The sequence below is a fragment of the Poromitra crassiceps genome (genome assembly GCF_964638095.1).
Source record: "Poromitra crassiceps genome assembly, chromosome: 10".
NCBI lineage: Eukaryota > Metazoa > Chordata > Actinopteri > Beryciformes > Melamphaidae > Poromitra > Poromitra crassiceps.
In genome coordinates, this window is record NC_139631.1 from 4,078,672 (window position 1) to 4,101,171 (window position 22,500).

Sequence of the window (22,500 nt, forward strand, 5' to 3'; positions counted from 1 at the left end):
TATTATTATTCTGCCCTAAAACAGCATGCACGTCAAAAACCGTAAGGGCTACAGTAGCCAGACCTTGCACATAGGTTGGAAATGTGCCCCACTGCTCAGAGACAAAAAATTAGCCATATTGGCCAGATGGTGGCGCTATAACAGACCCTTTTGCGTATTGACCCATTACTCACACCCATTTAAGCCTGCTAGATTTTCCAAAAAAAAAAACGAACTCGTCCTAGGCCATTTGCCCGAATGAGCCCAAACTTTTTCTGTGTCATCTCTGGACTTCCCTGATCTAAAGTTGTATAAAGAATTTGGATACGTGAAACCGTCTTGAAATGATAAATGTTTAAACTTTGACACTTTGAAACTTTGAAACTTTGAAACTTTGAAACTTTGAAACTTTGAAACTTTCACCGGAAGCTTGGACCCCGCATCGCCGCTTGCGGCTATATTTATTATTATTATTGTTATTGTTATTATTATTATTGTTGTTCTTATTATTGTTATGATGTCAAATATAATATGAGCTGTTGCATTTGGGAACAGTATTTACAGTGGGTATTTTTTTCTGAGCTGTATCACTGGAACATGTGGAGGCTGTAATTATGGCCTACACCACCGGGGGAATTTTCAATGAAAGATGATTATAAGGAGATGGAGAGAGTGAGAAGACTCAACTGGGGAGGAGAATAGAGACGAGGAGGGAGGTGAGAAAGTAAAAGGGAAAACAGGAGAGAGAGAGAGAGAGAGAGAGAGAGAGAGAGAAAGCCAAAGAGAGAGAGAGAGGGAGAGAACGCTGCAGCCCGGCTGGTTTTCAACCAACCTAAATTCTCTCTTCCAGTCCCTTCACTGGCTTCCCATCTCAGGCACGGATCACAGTCAAGACACTGGTACTGGCCTCCAGGGCAGTCCATCAGACTGCCCCCTACAGGGCAGTACATCAGACTCAAGGTTCACTAAATGACCAAAAACACAGCTTTTCAAACTTACACCTGGACCCTTCTTGAACTAACATCTTTCTATTAGTAACTAATGCTAGTTATTCCTTCAATATTGACAAATGCTGCATATTCCTTCCAATTGGTGTTAGTAGTCTGTTGATTTCACTACTGTTGACAAAAATCCACTATTGTAAGTCCCTTTGGATAAAAGTGTCTGTAACGTAACGCAACGTAATCTAATATATATAGAGAGAGAGAGAGAATGGGTGAGAACAAGAAAAAAGAGAGAAACAATTCAAAGTGGATAAAAGACATGAAAGGAGAGAGGGATGGAGAAGGAGAGAGGAGGAGTGTGGGTGGGTGAGTTGGGGGGGTGGCATATTAGCAGTAAACGAAACGGGGGTCCTTCAGGACGACAAGTGGTAAATTAATATTGTTGCCAGACTCCATGGGAAATAACACGGCGAGCAAGAAGAAAAGAGAGGTGAAGAATGAGAGAACATAAGAGAAAGGAGAAAAAAAAGAAATGAAGGGAGGAAGAGAAAGAGCAAAGAAAAACCTGGAGAGAGGAACCTCACTTTAGATCAATCGCTCGATCACATCACTTCTGGAATTTGCATAAAATCCAATTATGCTTGCTCATTGGGGACAGAGGGGAAGAAAGGGAGAAAAGGGGGGAGATGAAAAGGACGGCTTGTTTCTCTCGTTCTGACTCGTCTCTTTCTGTATTTCAAAGGAGCTAAATTGAATGTGAACTAGAGGCGATTTGTTCACATGTAAAGCGCTCGAAAATGCTTGGAAAACACGAGGCGCAGCGCCGAGTGGACAGTGACACCAACGTTTGTCATGTGCGCTTGGACGGTTACGCTACGGGTGCACTTGGCGTTGCCAAGCAACCAAAGGCAACAACTTCATACAGTAGGTTTGTTAGTCGTATCTGAAATAATATATTGTGTTTTTATCTTGGTGTGAAATGGTCGTGGTCGGAAAAAAGAGGCAACATGCATCGATCCGCTTCATGTTTGCACGTGCCCACATTGAAATGCATCGTGCATATAGCATTGTTTGAAGATCTGGAGGATATATCACAGGGAAACAAAGATGAAAATATTTTTTGTCGAATATGATCTCAGTGCTCTTGTATGGATGTGAGACTTGGAAGATGGCGGTAGCTGATCAACATCGTCTTGATGTATTGTACACAGCTGCCTATAAGAAAGATACTAAAGTTTTACTGGCCAATACAAATGAGCAATGAAGAAGTTTGGATGTTTGCCGGCAAGGTCAGCACACGTCATCGGTGATGTCACTCGAGCGATTGTGATGTCATCGGTGATGGTGTCATCAGTGATGTCACTCAAGGAATTGTGATGTCATCAGTGAGTGATGTAATCAGGGATTATGTCATCAGGGATGTCACTCAAGCAAGTTTGCTGCTGAGTTTCGCCTGTCTGACTTTGGGGGCAGATCTCTCTCTGCCTTGTTCAGCTCAACAGTCATGGTTCAACCCAGACGTACCTGAGGCCTTTTGACTGAGGGCCTGGTATGACCAGGAGGGCTACGCTCTAAAACAGCCAATCAAGTTAACGATGTCATCCCCGCAATCGTCAAGTGATGTCATACCCACTGATGATGTGGATGACGTGGCATGAGTTGACATGTTTGGTCACAACCCCCCAAAAAAGTGCACCCCATGGCGCATCGTCTCCAGAGTCTCCACCCTCAGAATGTCTAGTTAAGTAAATAATGTAATAAAGTAATAACGATGATGCTGAGCCAGTGGAAAAGCCAGGCTACTTGTGATGTTTAAAAATACAATTATTTAGAATTTGACACAGATAAACACTTGCAATCCTTCCCTGACACCAGTAAATAACCAGACTCTCACTGACGGTCTCGTCCACTTTGACTCAAGTGGAGCTTGACATATTTTATTCCAGAGTGTCCTGGTGTTTCATCCTCTGAAGATGACTTCATGTCCTGTAGAATGGCCTCCCACTCCACATGCTGTCTGCCAGCGACACTCGCCCATCGGCACTTTGTTCACAAACAAAATAATTATTTGACAAACGATACACCAGTGTCCTTCCAGAGCGCCGCCTGAAGCCCATTTCCCTGCACGACTTTCCATTTCTCACAGTCGTTCGACTTGCAGCTTGTTCCTGGCACATTGTGTTGCAATACGAGTCCCCAGTAGCCTGTCGACAGCTCCACCAATCAGAATGAATGTAACACTTAGTGTTAAGCTTCTAGTCAGCGCCGCTAACCAGAAGAAACTATGAACATGAGAGTCAGTCCCACTGAGCTGGCCGGCTCCAAGAGAAACCATGGTCTACTAAACCATGCTCGACTGCCCAGGTTTCAACCATTAGACACCTGAGACAATAAAACACAATGAAGGACTTCCGGGTGGTGCAGCGGTGTTCTCTGCCAACCAACATGAGGGCTGGGCGTCCGTCCATACAGGCACATTTAGCTGTGTCTGTGGGTGGGAAGCCGGATTAAGGGGGTGTGTCCTGGTCGCTGCACTATAGCACCTCCTCTGTTCAGGGGTGGCAGACCCTCCCACACGCTACTACAGTACGTCATGCTGGTGAACGTGAATGCTCGCTGTCAGCTGAAAAGAAGTGGCTGGTGACTGCACATGAGTCGGAGGAAGCATGATGTGCTAGTCTACAACCAGGTCAGCAGAGGAGGTGGAGCAGCAGCCAGGGGGAATTGTCCAAGTACAATTGGGGAGGAAACGCAGGGGAGGTCAGAGCATGTCTGGGGCGTCTCTGGAGCTGGTACAGTCGTGACTCTGCCTCCACAGGGAGGTCAGAGCATGTCTGAGGTGTCTCTGGAGCTGGTACAGTCGTGACTCTGCCTCCACAGGGAGGTCAGAGCATGTCTGGGGCGTCTCTGGAGCTGGTACAGTCGTGACTCTGCCTCCACAGGGAGGTCAGAGCATGTCTGAGGTGTATCTGGAGCTGGTACAGTCGTGACTCTGCCTCCACAGGGAGGTCAGAGCATGTCTGAGGTGTCTCTGGAGCTGGTACAGTCATGACTCTGCCTCCACAGGGAGGTCAGAGCATGTCTGGGGCGTCTCTGGAGCTGGTACAGTCGTGACTCTGCCTCCACAGGGAGGTCAGAGCATGTCTGAGGTGTATCTGGAGCTGGTACAGTCATGACTCTGCCTCCACAGGGAGGTCAGAGCATGTCTGAGGGCGTCTCTGGAGCTGGTACAGTCGTGACTCTGCCTCCACAGGGAGGTCAGAGCATGTCTGAGGTGTCTCTGGAGCTGGTACAGTCATGACTCTGCCTCCACAGGGAGGTCAGAGCATGTCTGGGGCGTCTCTGGAGCTGGTACAGTCGTGACTCTGCCTCCACAGGGAGGTCAGAGCATGTCTGAGGTGTATCTGGAGCTGGTACAGTCGTGACTCTGCCTCCACAGGGAGATCAGAGCGGGTCTGGGGCATCTCTGGAGCTGGTACAGTCGTGACTTGACACCCTGCTCAAACATCTAGAGCAGGAAGGATGTTTGCCGACACAGAGGGTGGAAGCAGCCTACCTATGTACCTTCTCACCAAGCTCCTCCTGTCAGCAGGATAAATACACCTGGGCACTCCACCTCCTCAGAAACAGGCCACATTTTTAACTAACCAGATCACAGCTGAGTGATCCCTATGTAGTACACCTAAATATAATCCATTTTCACCGCCCATAGCTGTTACATTTGAACTATAAGTATACCCCTTTGCATTATAATGACGAGGGCCACCATGGCCAGAAGTTGCACTGTGTTTACCACACCTGACCCACAATATCGACGCAGTGTAATTGTTTGCTATTTCTATCTATCTATTTCCTATCTTCGCTGATTGCTTTGTGATTGCCATAATGAAACTACAGGAGCTCAAATGATGCACTTCAGTGCACACGATAAAAAAGGACTTAAGAAATGAGAACTCCTCCGCTCCGCAGTGAGTTCTTCCAAAAAATGTATATTTTGTAAAGAAGAAATAAGAATCCCTCTTATTCCTTTTTCTAACATGACTCTGTTCCAGCTTCATCGTCGGGGCAGTGTGGCTCTCTGAACTGCTCTTTACCACGGCTTGTTGGTTCATGTCAGCGATGAAGGAATCACAGCTTCATGTATTGTTGGACTCATTGTAAATTGGTGTCAGCAAAATGTACTCAAATGTAAAATGTAAATTGACTGCCTCACATTGTTGAAAATGTGACAGCAGGTTTTTAAATGCATCCCAGGGGTTTCATGGCTCCTCGGGCTATGAGAATGTGCCAATACATAAAGAGGCATATGAAAAAGGGGAATGTGGCACCCTGCTGCCAATGCTGTATATATATTTATTCAACTATTCGACAGCCTTGCCACCCTATAGGATACTAGATGGAGACCTGGGGTTGAAATGTTGTCAAATAGCTGAATATCAGGAAGCAATGTGGACTTGTCCTTTTTAATGATTCCCTGCAAGCCGCCGCTGCACCTCCTGAACCTGCTCAACGTTTTCATTGCAATGTGTGAATGTCTCTCGTCTTGTCCCGCAGTACATGAAACAGCACCATTCCAAACGCACAAAAGTCAAAGAAATTCCAATTGGAACAACGTTTTTTTTTCATTACGAGCACAGTAATGCACACAAAAGCTACTGTCACCTATCTATAACAACAATGATAGATTGCCTTGATTGGAGGTTTTTCATATATCAAACAAAATGACATAAAACCGACTCTAACACAAACAAACACATATAGATAGATACATAGACAGACAGACAGACAGACAGACAGACAGACAGACAGACAGACAGATAGATAGATAGATAGATAGATAGATAGATAGATAGATAGATAGATAGATAGATGCATCTATGCTTACAAGTTGGAATATACTCAGGAAGTTGAACCCAGCAGGTCCAGTAAAGCTACTCAGTAACAGTAGAAAACACACATGTACTCGGCGCTTCCCAGGTGTTCAGTGTTTGGCTGTGATTGGTGGAAAAGAGCATCCCCGATGATTCAGGAAAGTCATTGCGAGTCCATCCTGTTGACTCAGATTCAGCCTTGAATACGCACACACACACACACACACACACACACACACACACACACACACACACGCACACACACACGAGAGTTATCATCAACAGGCCCGAACATTCAAACCTGAACCCAACCCACCCGAGTGAGTTGAAGCCCAAGCCCGGCTCGACCCAGATCCTCACAATGCTGAGTCCAAGACTGTTTGGGAAAATAAACGACATACATTTGAGAAATAAATGCTGGCAATGTTAATGCAGGGTGTGTGCGTGTTAAATATAGTGAAGAAGAGGGATTTGACTGCATTTTCCCCTTCACTATGTTGTCTGTGAGGTTGTCTATGTCAGTTTCTGTGGGGTCGCATGGAGCTAAATGACTACCGTTGTTGCTGGTGACTTGTAACGTGAGAGTCTTCTCATGTTTAATGGCCTCCTGGGTGTCTGTAGTCTGAGAACGTCATGTTTATGCTGTCCCATCAATATTCTATCACCGTGGAGGGCAGTTATATCCCCGCCAAGCCACACACACACACACACGCACACACGCGCACACACACACACACACACACACACACGCATGCATGCATGCACACACATGCATGCGCACACACACACACACACACACACACACACACACACACACTATACTTGCAACACACATGCACAGCAACATATAAATGTCATACTCACAAACATGCAGTACAAATACCACATGTGCATATTTACACATGCAGACAAGCATAATACATGCGCAATAGAAGAGAAAACAATCTTCTGGAGAGGATTACAGTAAACAATGAAGACAAATCCACTTCACTGTAAAAAACAACAACAACAAACAAACAGCTAGAGTACCAGCTACAGTACAGTACCAGCTACAGTACAGTACCAGCTACAGTACAGTACCAGCTACAGTACAGTACCAGCTACAGTACAGTACCAGCTACAGTACCAGCTACAGTACTGTACCAGCTACAGTACCAGCTACAGTACAGTACCAGCTACAGTACCAGCTACAGTACAGTACCAGCTACAGTACAGTACCAGCTACAGTACATTACCAGCTACAGTACAGTACCAGCTACAGTACAGTACCAGCTACAGTACAGTACCAGCTAGAGTACCAGCTACAGTACAGTACCAGCTACAGTACAGTACCAGCTACAGTACAGTACCAGCTACAGTACAGTACCAGCTACAGTACCAGCTACAGTACAGTACCAGCTACAGTACAGTACCAGCTACAGTACAGTACCAGCTACAGTACAGTACCAGCTACAGTACCAGCTACAGTACAGTACCAGCTACAGTACAGTACCAGCTACAGTACAGTACCAGCAGTGTACAGTACCATGTGCTTTGCATTTACGGGCCGATGGTTGTTTGGTGCTGTCTTGTTCTTCTTATTCCTGGATAACCGGCCCAACATAGACGACATGATGGCATGTCAAGATTGAAAATTCTTACTGTAGCTTAATGCACAACATGTTCTCAATTTGAAAGTTGACAACTCTAAATCACAAGCTCGCACCTCATGTTACAATGTCTAGATCCTTATTACTACACATGCAGATCTCCAAGTCAGTTCACCATTGGCTTTCAATCGCATCTCATTACATCCAACAACAACGGCCAATCGAGCAGCACAGGAATGAGTCCAGAAGTAGCATGCTGGATCCTCAGGAAAAGCCTATGGGCTTTGAGAATGGGGAATTCGGTTAAATGCATGAAATAAGGTCTGTGGTTAACAGACAAGGATAATCTTCACAAACGTGGACCAGTTTTACGACTTTTGAAACGTAAATGTGTGTGTGTGTGTGTGTGTGTGTGTGTGTGTGTGTGTGTGTGTGTGTGTGTGCGTGTGCGTGCGTGCGTGTGTGTGTGTGTTTACGCGATTTTCAGAAAAACATTTCAAAAGTCAAAAGTGTGATCACCGTTTGTGAAGATTATCCTGCTGAACACAAATTAGCACTCCATAAACCTTTGTAAACCACCTCATTTGATACATTTAAGCAAAATCCCCGTTCGAAAAAAACGACCGCTCCTCCTGTTCTGCTGCTCTCTCTGACCGCTCCTCCTGCACTCTCTTTTTATATTGCTACTCTGACCTCTCTTCTTCTGGATGTTCTGCTCGCTCCGGGCCTTCATTGTTTTCTTACTCCAATTATTATCCAGCCCTGTTCCTCCTCTCGCCTCCCCTCTCTCTTCCTTTGCCTAAATCTTTAATCTCTTTTGTTTCTCTCTTTGTGTCTGTCTCACTCTCTGCTTGTTAGCTTGTTTGTCATGGCTTAGTTAGCTTTATAGAGTGAGAGCCTCACTCTCTGCTTGTTAGCTTGTTTGTCATGGCTTAGTTAGCTTTATAGAGTGAGAGCCGCAGTGTGTGACAGATTTGGCAAAAACATTCAAAACCCACGATGGGGGCAATAATACAGTGACAAATTGGCGTGATGCTCCTTAAGCTAGCAATAAACTTGGAGCGTGGGCCAGCTCCAAAATGAGCATGGCATCCTGAGTCTATGTACAGTACTGTATATGGACAGGAGAAAGGTATAGTGTTGTCTGCAGTGTAGACAACACTATACCTTTCTCCTGCCCATACAGTAGGAGCTTTCTGCATAATCTTTGGTCAAAAAACAAAACATATATAACAAACATATATATATATATATATATATATATATATATATATATATATATATATATATATATATATATATATATATATATATATATATTTATATTTATTTCAGAAGCAGAGCTTTCTCTCGGGCAGCTCCTAGACTCTGGAACGCCCTTCCCCAAGAAATCAGAACCTCAGAGTCCCTCACAGTCTTCCACTCCCGCCTCAAAACCCATCTCTTTTCCACCGCCTTCTCTTAGTCCCTCTGTTCCCTCCCCCCATCCTTGCTTGTGTGCTGTCTCTGTCTACTGTCTTGTCTCACCACTACCGCCCCCCCCCACATAGTACTCAGTGTTTAGTGTCATATATATATATATATATATATATATATATATATATATATATATATATATATATATATATATATATATATGTTTTTGTTTGGACATCAGAATGATGACATCACTCAGCCTGAGCATGCTCAGTTGTGCAAATTGGCCATCACAATGGGGTGGATAATGTCACAATGGAGTGGATGGGGGCTTTTACAGAACTCGGCTTTTACGATCCTATAGGCTGCGCGGGCTCGCTAGCTCGGCCTGCAGCTCGCCGTGCTGGCTTGCAGCTCACATATGTTTTGTTCACGACATGTTATTTGCCCTTAAAGTCGAGCTTTAAGTTCAAATACCTGGGTATTCAGTGCACCTATTTAATAATGTATGCCAAAAAAATCACAAAAATCTAATTTCTTTAGTTTTTCACACTTTTTCACATCAAAAGTTCCTTTTTCAAGATTCATTCATAACAGCAATCTACAGTTTGCTGACGTGACATATCAAATTTCTACCCCTTTTGAACCAATCATATCACGACATGACAGCTGTCAATCAATCTTCATTTCGAGGAGAAAATGGCTGCCTAGTACCTGTACCCTGGGAGAATTTCTATCCCATAAACTAACTAATAACTAATAATAACTAATAACCCGGGAGCAGTATGGGTTAGCGCCCCAGCCTGTCTTCCGTGAGGAAGAAGCCCAACAAATCCACGCCGCAAGTGGAGCCTGCAGTACCACCACGGCCCAAGAAACATCATACCGGAATGAAATGAAATGCGGGGAAGTCTGGTGCAACGCACAGGTCCCGGACCTGGTGAGACGTAGAAGGAGCCCGGACAGGGGACAACCCACAGAGCCCAGTCCCTCCACGTGCCAGAGCCTCCCAGTCCCGACAGAGTTGTTCCGGAGCAGCAGATTGAGTGGGCCTGTCTTTCCCTAAGAGGGCTGACCGTGGGTAGCTACTGGGACGTAAGTCGGGGCTTGGTCAACCCCGGCTGGGTCACCTGGGCGAGGGTGTATGATGTTGCAGTAGCCGAAACATCCTATGACCCCAGGGTTACAGCAACCATTTTAGGGCATCCTCCTCATTCAGAGGTTTGGCTGTCATTCCTCAGTCTAAGCCATACATGGGCAACATACGCGGGCGCCCCCCTGTGTGGCCCGCGATGGAATTGCAAAAAAAAAAAATTTTTTTTTTTTTTTTTACAGTGCACTTGAACGCAACATGCAATATACCCGCTGAATAAGTGTCCAAATGTTCATGTCATTCTGGGCAATACTCTTCTGTTATAGCATTTCAGTCTGAAATATGGAATATCTTTCAATAATATTTATGACTAAAAGGCTAAAAGTAATCTCATGTGTAAGAAATGACTGTTCTACATTGAAGTAGAAATTTAAATAATTAACTTGTTGGTTTTTGATTTATTTAGCTTCAAGAGTGCATTTTTGTTCTTGTGTGATCCTCAACACAGGCTTTGAGAATCCCGGGCCACTTACTGATACTTATGCTTAAATTAACCCACTCATATTCTGGTTTATTTCAAGAAAAACATTTCGGCTAGTGGAAATTCTAATTGGCTGGTAACTTTAAAATCTAGCAGCCATATTGGCAGGTGGTGAAAAAAGTTTATTTCAAGCCCTGCAGGGAGAGCAGGTGGTGACATAGGAATGAGTGAGGAAAAGGATCAAATATTGGTGGTTAAGACTGAATAATGACATCACAATTGTTAATTTAAAATGAGCTATTCCTCTAAACCTGGCTTCAAATGCCCAAAATTTTTCGTGCTGGCGCCGTTCAGCCCTCAGCAAAATCTGGTAGCGAGGACATTTTTTTGTGGCCCTCTCTATCATCAAAGTTGCCCATCCATGGGTTACGGCATGACAATATTTGTTCGGCCCCCGGCAACAATCTGGGTTTCTCATGTGGCCCCCCATGAAAAATAGTTGCCCACCCCTGCCTTGGATGGTAAATCATCTCTTAGTCCTCTGTGACAGTATTTTCCTGTGTGTACCCTCTAACACATACCCGCCACACAGGAAGTTGCCCATGTGTGCTTTATAGTAACGTTCAGTCAGAACTCATTTATAATTAAGCCCATAGTTAATGAACTAATCATGTACAAAACACACACACAGTCACATATTTTATATACTATATATGTTGTAAGCCTACTTTTTGCCATCACAGCTGCTTTTTACATGTATGGGATAATACAGGCTAATATACAAGGTGTCCCAAGCTCTGAGTCATTATAAACTCAATTAGCTACAGAAGCTAATGTTCACATACAGTCCTTGTATATTTCTCTCATGTGTTCATCATTCCTTTCCTCCTCTGTGTGTGTGTGATTGAGAAATGAGATGCAGGTGGTGTTCATCCTAATTGGCCTTTAAATTAACCCACTCATATTCTGGTTTATTTCAAGAAAAACATTTCGGATAGTGGAAATTCTAATTGGCTGGTAACTTTAAAATCTAGCAGCCATATTGGCAGGTGGTGAAAAAAGTTAATTTCAAGCCCTGCAGGGAGAGTGTGGTGACATAGGAGTGAGTGAGAAAAGGATCAAATATTGGTGGTTAAGACTGAATAATGACATCACAACTGTTAATTTAAAATTAGTTATTCCTCTAAACCTGGCTTCAAATGCCCCAATTTTTTCGCGCTGGCGCCGTTCAGCCCTCAGCAAAATCTGGTAGCGAGGACTTGTTTTGTGGCCCTCTCTATCATCAAAGTTGCCCATCCATTACGGCATGACAATATTTGTTCGGCCCCCGGCAACAATCTGGATTTCTCATGTGGCCCCCCATGAAAAATAGTTGCCCACCCCTGGTCTAAGCGTTGTCAATTGTCATGTCTCCTAGTAAACCATGTCGAGTGTGCTCTGAAACACCTTCAGTCCTCACACGAAAACGCTGTCATTCTTCCTGCATTACTGTTTCACTCCTCACACGTCAGTCATCGCACAATGCGGCTTCACTCGTCAGTCATCAGTCATCACTTATCACTCAAACTAGCTGTCACTCATCACTCCTCATGTCTCACACGAAAACGCTGTCATTTCTCCTGCAACGTGCCTCAGTTATCACTCAAACTAGCTAGCTGTCAGTCATCACTCCTCACGTCTCACATGAAAACCCTGTCATTCGTTGTTTTTGGTTGTTCTTTCCGTGTGTGATGAGTTTGAGTGATAACTGAGGCATGTTGCAGGAGAAATGACAACCCGATCTCCCAAAAAATTGTAAAATAGCAACGTTTGTGGACCAACGTTGCTGTTACAATTTTGGATCTGAAATTGTAAAATGGTAAAGTAAGTTTCTACAGGGGTGGGCGTGGTTTGGGCATGGTTTACGGAGATTTTCTGTTTCTAACCCCTCCCCCTACCCTAACCCTAACCCTAAGATCTCAGAACGTTACAATTTTATAATTTTCGAGCCGAAATTGTAACATAGCAACGTTTGTGGACCAACGTTGCTCTTACAATTTTGGATCTGAAATTGTAAAATGGTAAAGTTTCTACAGGGGTGGGCGTGGTTTGGGCATGGTTTACGGAGATTTTCTGTTTCTAACCCCTCCCCCTACCCTAACCCTAACCCTAAGATCTCAGAACGTTACCATTTTATAATTTTCGAGCCGAAATTGTAACATAGCAACGTTGGTCCAAAACGTTGCTATTTTACAATTTTCTGTGAGCGTGTGAGGCATGAGGAGTTATGACTGACAGCTAGTTTGAGTGATAAGTGATGACTGACGAGTGAGGAGTGATGACTGACGAGTGAGGACTGATGACTGACGAGTGATGACTGACGAGTGATGATTGACGAGTGAGTGATGACTGATGAGTGACGCCGTATTGTGCGATGACTGACGTGTGAGGAGTGAAACAGTAATGCAGGAAGAATGACAGCGTTTTCGTGTGAGGACTGAAGGTATTTCAGAGCACACTCGACATGGTTTACTAGGAGACATGACAACTGACAGCGCTTCGACTGAGGAATGACAGCTAAACCTCTGAATGAGGAGGATGCCCTAAAACGGTTGCCGTACAGGGTACATCACTGATGATACATCCCAGTTGCATCCATGTGATGTTTTTTCTCTATAACTTGGCCAATAGATGTAACATACAAAATAAAGCAAACAATAATCTCTTTGAATGCAAAGACATGTAACTGCTCGTTAAACTCGCTTTCCTGGATAACGTTAGTCTTGCTTGCCAGACACTCTAGGATAACGTTATGGCCGTGGGTTTTACCACGGCCCCTCTGACATTCCAGGCCGACAGGCAGCACATTTGCCTCGGTTTCTCAGCTCAGCTCCACACGGAACCAGCTGCAGCTGCCTGGTTGTCTGGTTCTCCACTCGCGTAGCGCCACAACACAATGAATCCCACTCGATTTGGGGGCAGAACACGGCAGGATTGGCCAACGTCAAATCCAGTCCCAAGAATTGTCAAATCAAATCATCAACATGCTACTTACTACCTGTCATCTCAGACAAGTTTTGTTTTCAGTCTGAAACGTGACTCCGACCCACGCGCCACTTGGGTGCCGTTGGGTTCATCTTGTCTTTAAGTTTACATGCGTGTGTGTGTGTGTGTGTGTGTGAGAGAATGAGTGTGAGTGCCACTTAAGTTTCCATCAGTGCCTATGACATCATCAGTCATGATGCTCTTATGACATCACTGATGACATCATCAGTGATGTCACAATGCCTCCTATGACATAGTCATTGTGACATAATCAATGTGTCATAAATTCACTGATGATGGCATACCCACTGATGACAATCTCAAAAGTGACTGAGGCTCAATACTCCATCATAAGTTCACACTCGCGCAATTGTGATGTCACCTCAGCAAATTTGTGATGTCATCGGTGTGACAAAAGGTGTGATGTCACGGCCAGATTGTGACACCACACGACCTGTGATCTCATGCGGGAGATTACTCCGTCAATTCTAGCATTGTGTACTCTAGAATTGTGATCAGTGATATCATAAAATCACTGATGTCACAATGACCATGTCTAGTGAACTGATGATGACACTTAATTGTGACATAATCAGTGACATCATCATTGATGTCATAAACTCACTGATGATGTCATACCCACGATAGACATGACATAAAATCCATCCCTGCTGGTTATAAATTGGATGACTATTGCTGGCAGTGGTGCAGCTCGAAACGGAGGACCATCAATTGAAGAATTTGTCAGTGTCCCCTGTGTCCATGTCGCCGGATGTGCTGACACGATTCGACGACTGTGTTTTGCCATTTCTCGGGGGATTTGGGAACTACCAGAAAGAATTTATCTTGCTGACATGGATTCCGGTGTTATTTATTGGATTCAGCCAGTACTCTGATATCTTCTTTCTTGCCCAACCATGTAAAAGCACATGTGTTAATTCAAACCACACAACGCATTTTCACAATGGAAGTGATCACAGGGTCATTAATTGTACCCCCGCGTGCAATGAGTGGACCTTTGAGCTGTGCGCGGGACTCGATCAGAATGTGGTTACCAAGTGGAGTCTGGTGTGTGACTTGGCGTGGAATGTCCACATTGCAAAGTTCTCCCTGTTGGTGGGAAACATCTTCGGATACCTGGTGTTTGGAGTCCTTGCTGATTGGTTTGGCCGCCACCCTGTGCTGATAGTCTCGGTGGTCTTCAAGCTCGTGTTTGGTTTAACTGTGGCCTTCTCCGACAATATTACCATGTTCACCACTCTGCGCTTCTTTGAGGGCTTCGGCTTGGCGGGGATAACCCTGTCTCTCTACGTCCTCAGAATGGAGCTGTGTCTGCCACTACACCGTTTTTCCATGAACATGGTGCCCAGTTTTGTGATGTTGGGTAGTCAACTGCTGATACCTGGGGTTGCACACCTCTGTCGTGACTGGCAGTTCCTCCAGTTTGTCATCATCTGCCCCCTGCTGCTTATGCTGTCCTACATTTGGATCTTCCCCGAGTCGCTGCGCTGGCTGCTGGCCACTCAGCAGTACGCCCACTCCAAGTGGAGTATTGGGCACATTGCAAAGAAAAACCATGTGAACATGGAGCAAGACGCTGATCAGATCCTCACAAGACTGGAAAGAGCTCTTCAAAAACAACCCAAAAAGACATGCATTGTCAAAATAATCGGGACGAAGAACCTGTGGAGGAACGTTGTCAACCTCTGTGTCAACTCGCTGACCGGCCATGGGATCTACCACTGCTTCGCACGCCGCATGATGGACCCCGAGGCCCAGGAGGCCACCATGTTCAACCCCATATTCTTTGAATTCTACGCTAAATACTACACCATGGCAGCCATCGCCGTGGTCTCCTGCATGGGCATGTGCCCCGTTGTGCTACGGATAGGGCGACGAGGCACCCTCCTCCTCTTCATGATCTTCACTGCCATGGCGGCACTGCTGCAGCTCACCCTGCTCAACTTCCTGGGGAAGTACAGTATCGAGCTGAATGTGGAGTTGCAATTGGAGCTGAAAAGGGACTTCTCCATTTTCTTCTCCATCGTTGGCATGTTCTCCTCACACATAGTCGGCATCCTCAGCATCTTGTTCTGCGCTGAGATCACACCCACCATCATCAGGGGTGGTGGTCTGGGCCTGGCCATGGCCAGTGCAGGCTTCGGCAGGCTGACTGGACCTATTATGGAGCTCCACAAGCAGGAGGGCTATTTCCTTCTATATGTTAGCTTTGCATGCTTGACACTCGTCTGCAACATCTGCATTCTACTGCTCCCCGAGACCAAGGATACTGCCCTCCCTGAGACCATGCAAGATGGCGATAACTACACCCGCGATCCCCTCGTCCTCTTCCGACAGAAGAAGCGTGGAAAGTGGTTCCTCCGGTGGAGCCAGGCAGGCAAGAGCAGCAGGTACGCTACCACAGTGCCCACGCCCTCCTCGGCTGTCGATCTGACCGATTCACTGTTCATAGATATACCGGAGCTCCGACCTACGGTCCCAGCCGGCGGCTTGGCGTCGTCCTCATTCAGCACCCCCATCACGCCCATGGATAAAGGGAGCATTATACAAGCCAGTATAGCGCAACTGATGTCTCTCACTCCTTTACACAAAGTCCCATATCTCCAGTATACTGCTCCCCAGAGGAATGGCGCTGCTCCCTCGCCTACAAAAGAGTCAACCACTCCCCCTGCCATCGAAAGGCCTACAAAAGAGTCAACCACTCCCCCTGCCATCGAAAGGCCTACAAAAGAGTCAACCACCCACGCTGCCATCGAAACGCCTACAAAAGAGTCAACCACTCCCCCTGCCATCGAAACGCCTCCAAAAGAGTCAACCACTCCCCCTGCCATCGAAACGCCTCCAAAAGAGTCAACCACTCCCCCTGCCATCGAAACGCCTACAAAAGAGTCAACCACTCCCCCTGGCATTATACAAGCCAGTATAGCGCAACTGATGTCTCTCACTCAAGTCCCATATCTCCAGCCCTTAATGGATTATGCTGCTCCCCAGATGAATGATGCTGCTCCCTCGCCTACAGAAGAGTCAACCACGTCCCCTGCCATCGAAACGCCTCCAAAAGAGTCAACCACTCCCCCTGCCATCCAAGCGCCTACAGAAGAGTCAACCACTCCCCCTGCCATCGAAACGCCTCCAAAAGAGTCAACCACTCCCCCTGCCATCCAAGCGCCTACAGAAGAGTCAACCACTCCCCCTGCCATCCAAACGCCTACAAAAGAGTCAACCACTCCCCCTGCCCTCGAAACGTAGCTTTTGTCTGCACCGCACTCCCCTGTCCCTCAGTCCGTACCTACCTTCATGTTGGTCTGCACCACTCCTGTCATTGCACCCCTGCCTAACTCCACATTAGACTCTCCCACCACCAGTGTTGGGCAGGAGCTTGCTACAAGTAGCGGCGCTACATAGCTTAACTACATTTCTCAGTAGCGTGGTGGTAGCGTCGCTCCTTTTGAATCAATTACATGTAGCGTTTTCAGTAGCAAAGCTATTTACAGACCACAAGTAGCACCGTAGCGTCCAACAAACACTACACGTTACTTCCCCAGAGAGAAAACCCATGAGCAAAGCTGAAAGCTCCCAGGCAGTGGAAATGTCTGCTACCGTCTGGAATAGAACAGGAGGAGACAATGCGTCAAGTGTAGGCGATACTGTAGAAGCCAGGTAGAAGCACCTCCGTATGACCGTCTTGTCCTTTTTTAGCCTCCTTGATGATGGACACTCAGGTTCTCAGCAAGACCCGCCCTACTCTGCCTCTGATTGGGTTGGGTTTAGGACTGACGATTGGTTAAGGTTAGGGTAAATCATCAGACTAAGCAAATCAGGCAGAATAGAGCGCGCGTCCGTCGCCTAAGGAAAAAAAAACATTTTCATGCCAAACCAAACAAAACAGCAACGACACGAGACGAGCGGAGCGGACTTTGGAAAGATGACAGAGGCGGATGATGATGAGAACGTAGAGGAATTGAATGAGTCGCCATGCCATGGCCGTACCATGCCATGCCGTACCATGCCATGGCCGTACCTTCACAGATATGAGTTTGACTGAAACAACAGATAAAACCTGTTTAGGTGCTTACTGTGCAATACAAAGAGCTGCTTTCAACTTCCAAGACGTCTCACACATTCAGGTGATTCAAGACGTCTCACACATTCAGGTGATTCAAGATGTCTCACACATTCAGCTGATTCAAGATGTCTCACACATTCAGCTGATTCAAGACGTCTCACATATTCAGGTGATTCAAGATGTCTGACACATTCAGCTGATTCAAGATGTCTCACACATTCAGGTGATTCAAGACGTCTCACACATTCAGATGATTCAAGATGTCTCACACATTCAGGTGATTCAAGATGTCTCACATATTCAGGTGATTCAAGATGTCTCACACATTCAGGTGATTCCCGAATAACATAAACTATTGCCACACAAACAAATAAATAAATAAATAGAAGGGGAGATATGTGGAAAAATGAGGGAACAGAGTAGGGATGGAAGATATGTGGAAAAATGAGGGAACAGAGTAGGGATGGATATTGATAATTAGGGTTCAAGCCCCGAAGAGGCTGGAAACCCTATTTATTTGCTGTGTATATTTCTTTCTTTCTTTCTTTCTTTCTTTCTTTCTTTCTTTCTTTCTTTCTTTCTTTCTTTCTTTCTTTCTTTCTTTCTTATCCTTCTGTAAAGGGTATGCATGTCAGAAACTATAAGGCCTTTGCACATAGGTTGGAAATGTCACTCTTTGGCGGTATAACGGCCTATTCCACGTTTTTATGCCTTCCCAGGTCATTTTAGGGCATTGTGACATCACCATCAATATCATCGGGCCAATATCTGGCCCAATGACAGATATTGGTGGTTGATGTCATCAGTGAGTGATGTCATCAGTAATGCAAAGTTGTGTAATTGATGATATAGACATTGTGACATCATTGTGATGTGAACATGATGTCCAAGATACTGATGATCTCATAGGCTTTGTGACATCATCAGTGATGGGCAAGAACATAAGTTGGTGAGCAAATTGGCACACAAAGACAAGGGGTGAAACAGGACAAGGGACAGAATGTAGAGAAACAGTGGATGGATAAAAAACTTGCTGCTTTGGAATGGCTTGGACAAAATGATCAAAAGGAGTAATCATATAGGAAATTTCAAAAGAATCTATAAACTATCAATCATGGACATGTATAAGAGAGAGCTTGAAAAATGAGTATTGCACTTACTTAGTATATTTTATTTTACATTTCGTAGCATTAAGTTGGATTGCCTCTGGTAGGCTATCTGTTTTATATTGTAAAGCAGCTATTATTATTATTTAAACCTTATCTATTGAAGTAAGGAGGGGCAGGACTAGATAAGCATGGCTTCTTTCTGTCCCTTCTCGGACATATATGTTGTTTTGTAAATGAATGTGTTTTTAATTTCTGTTCGAGACAAATAAAAAAAATCAATTCAATTCAATCACAAGTGTAACATAGTGTGCATGTAGTATTCTTGGACCTGGCTAATGCTTTCGGGTCAGTGCCGCATAGTCTGTTATGGGAGGCCTTTGATTTCTTTAGAGTGCCAGGTAGTATAAAGAGCTTAGTTAAAGCCTACTTCTTAGATATTCAACTCTGCTTTACCACAGCAGAGTACACTACAGCTTGGCAGCAGCTGGAGATAGGCATTATGGCAGGGTGTACAATTTCCCCATTAGCTTTTACCATGGCAATGGAGATCATTATTAGGGCTTCAAAATGGGTAGTGGGTGGAGAAAGGCTGCAGGGAGGGCTGCGGCTCCCTCCAATTAGGGCATACATGGGTGACATGACGACTATGACGTCAACCGCTCCATGTACTAGCAGATTGTTGGATAAGTTAAATAGTAATCTGCAGTGGGCTAGAATGAAAGTGAAGCCAAGTAAGTCCAGGAGTATTTCAATCATTAAAGGGAGGGTAGTAGGTAAGAAGTTTGTTATAAATGATGAGGTGGTGCCTACAGTGTTAGAGAAACCAGTCAAGAGTTTGGGAAGATGGTATGATGCAAGTCTCAGTGATAAGGGACAGTTTGAGGAGGTGAGGCAGGAAATGATTCAAGGTATTTCAAGTATAGACAAGTCAGGACTCCCAGGAAAGTTAAAGTTGTGGTGTTTGCAGTTTGGATTGTTGCCTCGGTTGATGTGGCCACTGACAGTGTATGAGGTTCCCCTTTCAAAGGTAGAAAAGCTAGAAAGGATGATTAACTCATTCATTAGAAAATGGCTCGGAGTCCCACGCTGCCTAAGCAGTGTAGCCTTATATGGGAAAGGCATATTGGAATTGCCATTATCTAGCCTGACAGAGGAGTTCAAGTGTGCTAAGGTTAGACTGGAAATGACTCTGACTCAGTCAAAGGATCCAGTGGTTAGGAGTGTAGCGCCCACAGTTAAAACAGGGAGGAAGTGGAACCCAAAGGAGGCAGTAGCTACAGCAAGCACAGTCAGCTCTTAGACACAGGGATATCATAGGTCAGGTGCAGCATGGGCGTGGAGGCTTAGGTTTGTGCATAGGGAAACCTGTGTGGAACAAGGCATCAGTAATAGAAAAGAGGAAGATGGTAGTTGAAGAAGTACATAGGCAAGAGGAGGCAGTAAGATGTACTAAGGCAGTGTTGCAGGCAAAGCAAGGACAGTGGGTGAACTGGGAGAGTGTAGAGAAGAGAAAGTTGAAGTGGAGAGAGTTGTGGAGCATGGAGGCCAGCAGAATTAGATTTATTCTAGGGGCTACTTATGATGTGCTGCCATCTCCCCAGAATTTAAATCAGTGGTTGGGCGAGGATGGTGCCTGCCCGTTGTGTTCTAGTGTATGTACACTGAGGCATATACTGTCAGGGTGTAAGGTCAGTCTCTCCCAGGGGCGATACACCTGGCGTCACAACCAGGTGTTGAAATGTTTGGCAGCTGCAGTTAAGGAAAACCGGCTAGAAGTAAATTCTCTAGTTGCTAGCAAAGAGACTAGACAGATCAAATTTGTACGTGAGGGAGAAAAGATTAGACCAATTAAGGTCAGGCACAAGTTAGGGCAGCTAAGTGTAGGTGGAGCCTGGGAAATGAGGGTTGACTTGAATGAACAGCTAGTCATCCCAGCATATATAGTTAGCACCCGGCTACGTCCGGACTTGTTACTGTGGTCTGAGGTAGAGAAGAGAGTTTATTTTATCGAACTCACAGTCCCGTGGGAAGATCGAGTTGAGGAGGCTTATGAGCGCAAGAAAGCTAGGTATGCTGAAATGGCAGCAGAGGCAGAGCAGCGAGGTTGGAGGGCTCGAGTGCGGCCTGTAGAGGTGGGCTGCCGTGGTTTTGTGGCAAAGTCCGTTATTGCCTTACTAACTGAGTTGGGCATTCGGGGACGGAGCCTGAAACTTGCGGTTAGCAACATGTCTCAGGCAGCAGAACGAGCAAGTGAATGGCTGTGGATAAGGAGGAAACATGCTAGCTGGGGAGCTCGCTAAGGTCAGATTGATTGTTTGTTGTTGGTCATGATTAACGGTCCGCATCAACAGGGCTGAATCATTGACAGTGGTGGTGTAGTTAGGGATTGTTTGTTGTTGGTCATGATTGACGGTCCGCATCAACAGGGCTGAATCATTGACAGTGGTGGTGTAGTCAGGAATGTCATACCGAACCGACCTGGATAGCTAGGCTTAGATAGTGAGGTAATATGCAGTTGTGCGGTGGTAGCATGGAGGGGGGTGTTTCCAGGACGCTGGATTACACCGTTAAGCCTTCTTGAGGTGTCGTGGGCCTAACTTAACGAAACGTTGGTGAAGGAAGGTGCCCACTTGAAAACCCCAATGACATGCTTCATACTGCTGTTGGCTAGGGTAGGTAACTGGTGATTTGTGTCTTGTTTATTAGTTTGTTAGCCTGTTAGCTTTTTATTCTGGATTGGGCTTCTAAATGTGTTTTTCCTCGGATTTTGGCACAAGGGATAGTAACATCTTGTCCTGTGTATTAATTAATTAATACAATCACAAGTGTAACCAAGTGTGGCTGAGTGATATCACTCATGATGTTACAATGCCTTTGATATCATCAGTGCCCATGACATCATCAGTAATGTCATAAGATCATAATGATCAATAATGATGTAACTGTGACATCACTGATGATCATTTGTGGTGTGCGGACTAGTTATTTTCTAATAAAGGAAATAGCAGCATTTAGTAATAAAATACTTCATGTATTAGTCCAGGAGGCTCTGGTCCCTCTAACTAAAGGGACCAGAGCCTCCTGGACTATCCCAGGAAGAGGGAGTAGACCCTCCTTGGCTGTCCCAGTTAGAGGGACCAGAGCCTCCTGGACTATCCCAGGAAGAGGGAGTAGACCCTCCTTGGCTGTCCCGGTTAGAGGGACCAGAGCCTCCTGGACTATCCCGTCACCCACATACTGAGAGCAAAGGAACTATTTCCAAGCAATTTCGAAGCAATTACAAAGTTACGAATAAAATGTTGAGGATGTCTTGATATGGTCCATCATTAGTGGCTCAGTTTGACATAGTTATGACCATTACAGTAATCAATTCACTTGTGCACCATAAAAAAAACACAGAAAAGATGAGAAAAGAAATGAGTGATACAAAACTTCAAGTTGAATAGCTTTCCCCAAGATAAATGAGGTATAAAATATATACAGGATACTGTATATATTACTCAAAAGGACACAGGAGTACGGTGTCCTTTTGAGTAATATACCTCTTACTATGTGGCTAAGATTCAAGTAAGATGAAGCTCTGACTCCAGAACATTAATAAAAACAGAATAAAAACAGGTAGAGATAAATGGGGAAAATAAACAGCATGTAAAAAATGAACAGCAACGATATGAAAGCATGTTTGTAATGAAGACTCAGGTGTGCCATGGCGTTTCCTAACAATCATGTGTGGACTATTGTTTTGCATGGTGTGCCATGGCGTTTCCTAACACAAACATGTGTGGACTATTGTTTTGCATGGTGTGCCATGGCGTTTCCTAACACAAACATGTGTGGACTATTGTTTTGCATGGTGTGCCATGGCGTTTCCTAACACAAACATGTGTGGACTATTGTTTTGCATGGT

General features: G+C 45.1%; 1 protein-coding gene across 1 annotated transcript in view; it reads left to right on the forward strand.

Annotated features, from left to right (window-relative positions):
• The window catches only part of LOC310783784 (solute carrier family 22 member 23-like), a gene marked incomplete at both ends in the record, with an annotated part of 117,613 nt that overhangs the window by 66,444 nt on the left and 28,669 nt on the right, over positions 1 to 22,500 (forward strand). Inside the window, 5 exons of the mRNA XM_083644689.1 lie at positions 3,804 to 3,901; positions 3,990 to 4,025; positions 4,114 to 4,212; positions 4,301 to 4,336; positions 14,109 to 16,267. Coding sequence (XP_083500815.1) covers positions 3,804 to 3,901; positions 3,990 to 4,025; positions 4,114 to 4,212; positions 4,301 to 4,336; positions 14,109 to 16,267 — 2,428 coding nt within the window. The remainder of the gene's footprint in view (positions 1 to 3,803; positions 3,902 to 3,989; positions 4,026 to 4,113; positions 4,213 to 4,300; positions 4,337 to 14,108; positions 16,268 to 22,500) is intronic.